Source organism: Primulina tabacum, chromosome 6, assembly GCF_025594145.1.
Source record: "Primulina tabacum isolate GXHZ01 chromosome 6, ASM2559414v2, whole genome shotgun sequence".
NCBI classification, from domain to species: domain Eukaryota; kingdom Viridiplantae; phylum Streptophyta; class Magnoliopsida; order Lamiales; family Gesneriaceae; genus Primulina; species Primulina tabacum.
In genome coordinates this window covers 4,878,832-4,887,139 of record NC_134555.1, presented here as the reverse complement: position 1 = coordinate 4,887,139, position 8,308 = coordinate 4,878,832, and the positions used below count along the sequence as shown (strand labels likewise).

General features: G+C 30.6%; 2 protein-coding genes across 2 annotated transcripts; both read right to left on the bottom strand.

Annotated features, from left to right (window-relative positions):
* Nucleotides 1-336: 336 nt before the first annotated feature.
* On the bottom strand, nucleotides 337-2,490 carry LOC142548916 (GDSL esterase/lipase At1g29670-like). Its single transcript, XM_075657556.1, has 5 exons — nucleotides 2,018-2,490; nucleotides 1,810-1,934; nucleotides 1,448-1,690; nucleotides 788-1,037; nucleotides 337-663 (listed from the first exon to the last, which is right to left on the bottom strand). The coding sequence occupies exons 1-5, from the start codon at nucleotides 2,271-2,273 to the stop codon at nucleotides 449-451; spliced, it is 1,089 nt and encodes a 362-aa protein (XP_075513671.1). The 5' UTR covers nucleotides 2,274-2,490; the 3' UTR covers nucleotides 337-448.
* A 3,477-nt stretch (nucleotides 2,491-5,967) lies between these two features.
* On the bottom strand, nucleotides 5,968-7,470 carry LOC142548026 (membrane protein PM19L-like). Its single transcript, XM_075656396.1, has 4 exons — nucleotides 7,232-7,470; nucleotides 6,442-6,661; nucleotides 6,300-6,345; nucleotides 5,968-6,205 (listed from the first exon to the last, which is right to left on the bottom strand). The coding sequence occupies exons 1-4, from the start codon at nucleotides 7,359-7,361 to the stop codon at nucleotides 6,110-6,112; spliced, it is 492 nt and encodes a 163-aa protein (XP_075512511.1). The 5' UTR covers nucleotides 7,362-7,470; the 3' UTR covers nucleotides 5,968-6,109.
* Nucleotides 7,471-8,308: the final 838 nt, after the last annotated feature.

Below are 8,308 nucleotides of genomic sequence, written 5' to 3'. Positions count from 1 at the left end.
GCACATGCTATCAAATATGGTTGCATGTAATGGGTTCTGAACTAGTTTCGACAGCAGAATCAAAGATACCAGATTAAAATGATTTTGGATCCTGGCGATTAAACCTAGACTCATCCTATCCTATGTAGTTTAAATTCGATAGTCATTATTAAAACTATTATTGTTGTTATTAAACTACATTTTAAACTTCAAAATACACAAGCCATTAAATAAACTAAATTTGTATAGAATTTGTGATTTCAAAATTCCAACATGTTACACGTCAATAATATCTTTATAATAAAATTATAATTATTTCCGAGAACAAAAAAAAGTGAATATTCATCACATTCTCTGAGATTAATCCTGCATTAACACGTAAAACCCATTCTTATTATTATTCAAGGAAGTTGTGTGTGCGCGCGCGCGCATTACATGTAATTCTGAGATGTTGGCTTATGTATGTAATTTATTGTTGAGCAAGCTGACTGATGTCGAATGGAGATGCATCGAATGGTGAAATAGCATTATATGATCTGGCAGCTGTCGCCTGATTTATTATATCCGTGGGATGAAAATTGTCATAGAAAATATACTGATCCCTGTCGCTACATGGAACCTGGTTGGGAACACACTGGCCTCCTGATGATACTATACAGCATGGTGCATTGAAAACCGTAATACCTGCATAATTCAATTTATATATATAATGAATGATCTTTTTGTTGCTCCATAAACAACAAGCAGTGAGCAGAAATAGAAATAAGGTGATCGATCCTCTAGCCGTTTCAGTTTTAATGGCACTTACCCAGAGCAGAAGGATTGAAACTGAGTGAAATGCTGGTGATGTTTATGTAGGTAAATTTAGCACCGGGTAGATTGGTGTTGAGGTCGTCCACCAGAGGCTTCAACTTGTTGTTGAACAGTTGCACGTAGTTGTTTACGTAATCGACACAGCCCGATGCATTAGCCGGAGTTGTGGCCAACACTTGAGGAATGCAGCCGAGCAGCCCAAGACCAAAAACTGCCACCTTTCTTGCCCCACTGTTGTACAAGGTCTGGTGACAAATAATAAAATATGAAGAAATTAAGAAACTGTTAATTACCCAACCACACGTGAAATATCAAAAATATAATATGCTTTAGTTTCTTGGAATTGTACAATAAGTTGCTCCCAAACAAAATGATATGTGTGCAACGTACACATATAGTTAACTAAGAAAAATTGTATTTTTTGTCGTGTATATTAGATTTTTTGCGATTTTCGTAATCTATGCCGTGAAAATTCAGTCCGTTATCTTTGTGTGCAATGTCACGCCAGCAATCCCAATGAAAAATGTCTAAAATACAAAAACTTGAAAGACATTGCAATACTGAAGTTTAATAACATGGAATACCAAAATCGGAAATCAATATGTACGACTAAAAAATTTAATTTTCCCGGCCATAATAAAAATAATATCATCACCTTGAGCTGTTGAGAGTATTGTTGCATCAAGCGTTGAGCAAACTTATCTGGTGTAAACAATTTACTCGAGGGATAATATTGTGGTAACAAGTAATTGTTAATATAGTCATTGCTGCCCATATTCACTGCATACAAGCACTTGTTGAGGTAGGAAGTGACTCCAAACGGGCCACGTATAAGCAACAAACGAGCGATCGTAATTTGATGATTTAATAACTGTCTGTTCAAACTTATTACATCACCCTAGCAAAATACATTATGAAATAATTAGCATGTGCATCCTTCGGATTTTATGATCCTAAAAATGTAAAAATAAAAACAAAAACTAATGAATCTAACGAAGCAATATATGTAATAATTACGAGAGCTCCTCCTGTACCGTCGAGGATTCCTGCTGCTCCTGATGCATAATTAACTCCTTTCTGGATGGTTGTTCCTGTTGCCGTTGCGAAAGGCGGGATGGGATTAGCAAATCCTAGCGACTGAGCTGCATACACAAACTGAACATGTATACATATAAATTATACAAATAACATGATGAAGAGGGAGGAAAGATGGAATGAAATGAACCCAAATAATCTGGAATGTTTTTCTTGTTGCTGAATCTTCCGGTCGGGCCGGCAGGATAATCAATCCCGTAAGGTTGATAATTTGCCTTGGCGACTGTGATACGCATGTTATTATTTCCATTATCAGATAAGGAATCTCCCATGAAGAATAGACAAGGGACTTGCTGGCCACGGATCATTACTCGGAATTTCATAGAAATGCAGCATAGCGTAAAAAACACAACCCATTTTGCATGAATAATGATAATTCGATCCATGAAAAGAATTATAATTGGATGAAAAATTAATTGGAGAGCTGGGAGATAATGGATCAGAAAGTTTGCATTGGATAGCTATTTATAGAACCTGTTACAAAATCTTAAGCTGTGCAGGGTGGATTCAAGGGAGATCAGTACTAGCTTATAAGCTTTTACATTTTAATGAAAAATAAACTAAACTTCGATCTATACACTGAAGATATAAATATATATAATGAATTTAAAGTCAAAGGCTGTGCTTTGGTATAACAACGAGAAGTTGGATACATCTATGAATTAATTTTCTCTGACAAATATGATCTTGACAGAGTAAGACGAAGCTTTTCTTTTTCAAGGCGAGGTGGTTTTAGCATCCGATCTATGTAATATAATAGGTTTCCCGGTATATTATTGTAAGGAAAGTCCTGACATGAATCGGCAAGGGTAACCTTCTTCGTAGGGAAAGGGAGGCCTACCTACCATAGAGGTGAAGCTTATTTCTGACCTTTTTTTTCTCTTACTTTTATTTTTGTGGCATTTTTTCTCTCAATTTGTTAAAACACAAAAACTCCTGTGAGACGGTCTTACGGGTCGTATTTTGTAAGACTTATCTCTTATTTGAGTCATCCATAAAAAAATATTACTTTTTATGTTAAGAGTATTACTTTTTATTGTGAATATCGATAGAGTTGATCTGTCTCACAGATAAATATTCGTGAGACCATCTCACAAGAGACCTACTCTTCTTAAAAAATGAGAAAGCGATTTTTTTTTGGTCAGTTATGTAATCGAGAAAACTGTAATTTTGGTCTATTATATTTACCTCTTTGTGATTTTGATAATCTATATATTAGAAAATTTTCGGTTTTAGTCATTCATATTTTATTTTTGGCAATTTTGTAAGTTTTCCGTATAAGTGTATGTTAATGTGCCAACATCGCTAGAAGGATAATATAATAAAACTGAAATTTGATAACATATGAACTAAAATTACAAAGAAACAAACACACCGAACTACAAGTGCAGCTTTTCCTAACTAATTGGTTGATTTGTGGACAGATTTTAGAAACTTTCACTCTTTATCTTTAAAATGAATAATTAATATTTAGTCAAGATAAAAAAAAATTGCACTCTTTTTATATATAAAATATCATTAGCCTACCCTACAATTCTACATGACTCATTTTATGTTACACCAAGATTGTTACTCTAATACATTTTTATACAAGATATCTGCATGAACATTTCAGAAATTAAATACCGCATCAAAGATTATGTTCCTCCAAAGAATTTCAAATTATGAAACACATTCAAAATATTTTCAAAATATTGATAATAAACTTGTATATAAAAAAATACATAGTCATGAATTAATCATACCCACATATAGTTATAAATGCTCGTAAAAATCTGTTATTTGGCCGAATATATTAATTATGCCATATTATGTGGGAGAGACTTGAAGTGAGGGGGCTATAACTGAAATATATTAATGTTGTATAAAGTCAAGGAGGGTTACAATGTAAAAGAATTAAAGAATGTTATTGATTAAGAAATAAATATTGGAGAAAAGTAAGGTTGAAACCACTGTAAATTAATATCAAAGATTAAATTTTGGCCAGGGATTTATGATGGTTTGAATATATTAAATTCTAAAATAAATACTAAAAAGTACACTCAGATAATAAGAGGAAGTTTGACATTAAATATTATTCACATTCCAAAAAGCATTGATAGCAACTTCTTCTTATCTAATTAGTCAATTGCTAGACAAATTTCCTTTTACATTTACTTTCTTTGTATTGTAAAATTTGATTTATATTTTAAAAAATCTAATTAAAACTTTTGGACATCAACCACTGAGAATTTTATTTTAAAAAAAAACTAAAATTGTAACATTTTAAATTTTTGTCATAATTTTTTTATTGTAAGAATAAAATATAAAATAATTAAAACTTTATCTCAAATTTTAGTCGGGGCACATAAATTTTGGTTTAATACTTTCTCTTCCCAAAAAATACATAAAAATTGAGGTGCTCAAAAGTTTATTAATCTTACAACACAATACATATATTATTTAAACCATTATATTATGTTTTTATAAAAAATTAAATGTATTATGAATTTTATAATATTTAATTAAATTGTATTATCATTTAAACATGTTTAAATATACAACATACATGTCATCATTTTTCCAAATAAATAAAATATAAAGTAACAACTTTGTAGAATTTATTGCTCGTTGCACAAAATTTTAATTCCAATTATCAAAATAAAAAATTAAAGAACTAAAATATGCAAACATAAATATTTATTTTAAACTTATATATATTTGGAATATTTAAATTTTTGAATAAATAAAGAACCAAAATAAATTGGGTTTTAGATATACTTGATGATCAATATATCAAATTAAACGAAATAAAATTCAGACAGGCACTATTGAATTTAAATCAAATATATATATGTCCAATCAAAATTTAAGGTGTATTTTAAATTATATTAATAAAAAATGACTTTTGTTAATTATATAATTTTATAAAATAAAAATTATGATTGAATCTTAAAATATAGATTTATATAAAGAAGGTTGACTACAAAAAGAGAATTATTATATATGCATCCAAAAAATTAACATCAGAATTTTTGTTGACGATGATGTATGATATTCAATGGTTGATAGTTACTATTCATCCCACTAATGATATTATCTTATTTAATTTACATGCCTAACGACTTTAAAATACGTTTATAAGAGTTGTTACATGTTCATTTAAATGTTCAATATATCTCTTGTGAAAAAAATTATATATATGCTGATATATTTTGTTTTAATATGTATAGAAGCCTTATTTTATATATAAATTTAACACTTAATTTTCTAAGTTGGTTTACAAATTTCAATTTGAATTATTGCGATATTAATTTTAATATTATCGTTACGAGATAAAACTAGTAGGAGCGTTGAATCCCGTCAAACACAAATAGTCAAAATTGAAATTTTATATTTTTTACAATTTTGTTGTATAGAAATTTAATTTTACACTGAAACTTCTATGTTTCTTGAAAAGTATTTCAAAATTTTAATTTTTTTATTTTTTGTTCTTTGAGAATGCTAATTTAAATATGCATTATGAAAGTTAGTTACTTATCTGATAATATTTAATTTCAGGCAAAAACATGTGTGAGACGGTCTCACGGGTCGTATTTTGTGAGACATATCTCTTATTTGGGTCATCCATGAAAAAATATTATTTTTTATGCTAAGAGTATTATTTTTTACTGTGAATATCGGTTGGGTTGACCCGTCTCACAGATAAAGATTCGTGAGACCGTCTCACAAGAGACCTACTCTTAATTTATTTATGTAAAGCACAATCAAGAATAGTTATATTATAAGGACAAAACTTGTTTTTCATTAATTACAGGTTAGAAAAGAGCTGAACGGCCTAACACGTTTTGACTTTGGGGACAAATTTAGAATATTTATGTATTCATGACTTGGAATTAGAGATGCTGATTTCCTAGATGATCTAGAAATTTGAATATTTTACTTTGTAATTACCCTACTTTATAGAAAGACAGCTGATTTCCTCTTAATTTTTTTGTGTGTGTGTCTATATATATATATATATATATATATATATAAAAGCCAACTCATAACTTTGATTCGTAACATGCAGGATCATTTGTTATGTTTTGATTCACAAAAATTATAATTTGAATAAACATAATGTTTGCATCAACACAAATGAAGAAAAGAAAAATCATCGAACCGATTCCAGAAAGAAAGAAAGAAATTAAACAATCAAACACACAAATTAATCACACATTAATAGTACTCCATTTGATGCTTAAACTCGTCTCCTAATTGAAGAACTGCCATGAATGGCAGCTATGTAAAAGAGTTGAGTAGCTGACAGGATTATCATGAAAGCTTCCATTGTTCTCTGTAAAATTAAACAAAATGATTTCATTACATATCTTACAGTTTGAGTTTAGTTACCTGTCGGAAAATCAAATATATCTTCTGAAATTACTCACCAGACGGGCATTTCGATTATGTAGTTCAATCTCTTTGCATGCAAAACTGACCCAAAAAAAGTACACAGTACTGTTAGTCGTCAGCTGAAACTAAAACATGGATTTGAAATATATGATAGAAAATGGATTTTAATTATATTACCCCATGGCTAGGAGTGTAAGAGTCCATGCAATGCTGGCAGCAGACGCAGCAGCAGGCATGCTATCGGCATCCCAGTATCGTAGATGGATTAACCCGGACATAGCCGATGCAACTCCAACCACGCCAGCTATCAAAGCAAACACCACGAAGAAACCGGTGGCTGCGTTCCCCATTGGAAAATATATCGGCGAGAAATGTGCGGGTAAATCGAATCCTGGACCTGTTACACCCCAAGACCGTATGTGGATCAGTATTTATAAAACTGTTGGAACTATTTTGTGCACTCACCTGATTTAACTAATTGTTCATTGACAAACTATTTAATAAATAACTCAATAAAGTAATCTAATTAATTATGAGTTTCAAAGTATTAAATAAATTAGTATGTTCTACCTTATGTGTAAAAATCTAGCTCATTTAAGCTTTGTGACGGGTCGAAGACTTCTAAGATCATAAGGTTATGGTCTCCGAAGTACAAAATATATAACACATATTATATATAGAACCCATATTTTAGATCTCTCTACTTCTGTCATATAAGACAATAATAAGGTGATCGATTCTCGGTCATCTTGGAAGATCAACAAGTGCAACTCTAGATTAATCAATACATTCTGATCTGCATTTACTGCTATTTATATTTTTTAATAATTCGACGTGGATTTATCAGTAATATATGTATTCAATCAAGTGGTTTATAAATTTATTTTTATTAATTATATTGAGTTATGCTTGTCTCATTTACAGAGAAAACGAAATTCTTTACTTGAAGAATGTTGAATTCACATACCGCTGACGAAACTGTGATCGATTGCTCTGTTCATAGCCCATCCGCCAATACCCAACACGATTGTGTACATGCAGAAGTTGAGGAACAAAAGCAGTCCCGCAACAGGCTTAAGCTGCTCTGATCCTGCCATTCTTGAATCTGCGTATGGAAACTTTTCAGAGATCGAGGTGCTGCAGAATGAATTGAAAAGGCTAGCTGTTATATACAAGTTACAGGGATGCCGGGCTTGGTTCTTTTCTTGCAAGGCTGCGTCTTCTAAAGGGCTTTAGTTGGGTTGTAAAGTAGATGCCTTGTGTCGAATGCAGGAAATGGAATCCTATTACTCTGTTATTGGATGCTCACAAAAAGGAAAAACTGTAATTTTAACATGACACTCGTGTAACTTGTCAAAATTTGTTTTCATATAGTAATTTGGATTTTTTTTGTTTTGATTATTTTTGGTCTGAAACCATTAAATCCATCGATATGATATATTTGACGCTAACTCTAACGTATATGACATATGTGACAAAATAAAGCTTATATTGCATGTATTAAAATATACATAAACAACAATAACGGGAAACGACAAAAAATGACCAAAACAAAAAAATCCAAATTACTGTATGAAAACCAAACTTTGACAATTTACATTACTAAAACAAAAAACAGCCTCATTACATAACTAAATTTGCAATTTTTCCTTGACAATAATAAGTTTGCAATTGTGTGATTTCTTTTTTCAATGGTACAATTCAATTTATTTTGGTTGCATAAAATATCAAGATAATCAGATGAGTTGGTCTATTTAGAAAAATTTTGATTGTACTGGATAGACTTTGGTCTTGATATATATTTTTTTGGTAATTCTGATCATTTTTCGCGTAACACGGAACATGTGTACGAAAATATGTTTCGATGGCTCGACTCAACTTTCATTTAAGAGTTGTTTAATCTTTTTTTATACAGAGAATGATATAACATGATTACTCCAAAAGTGCAGCGAAGCATTCTCTGCTTGGTTGTGCATTGAGTTAAAGAATATTTTTAGCTAGACTAATTTACACGAAACAATTAGGGTTATTTTTTAAAAAAAAT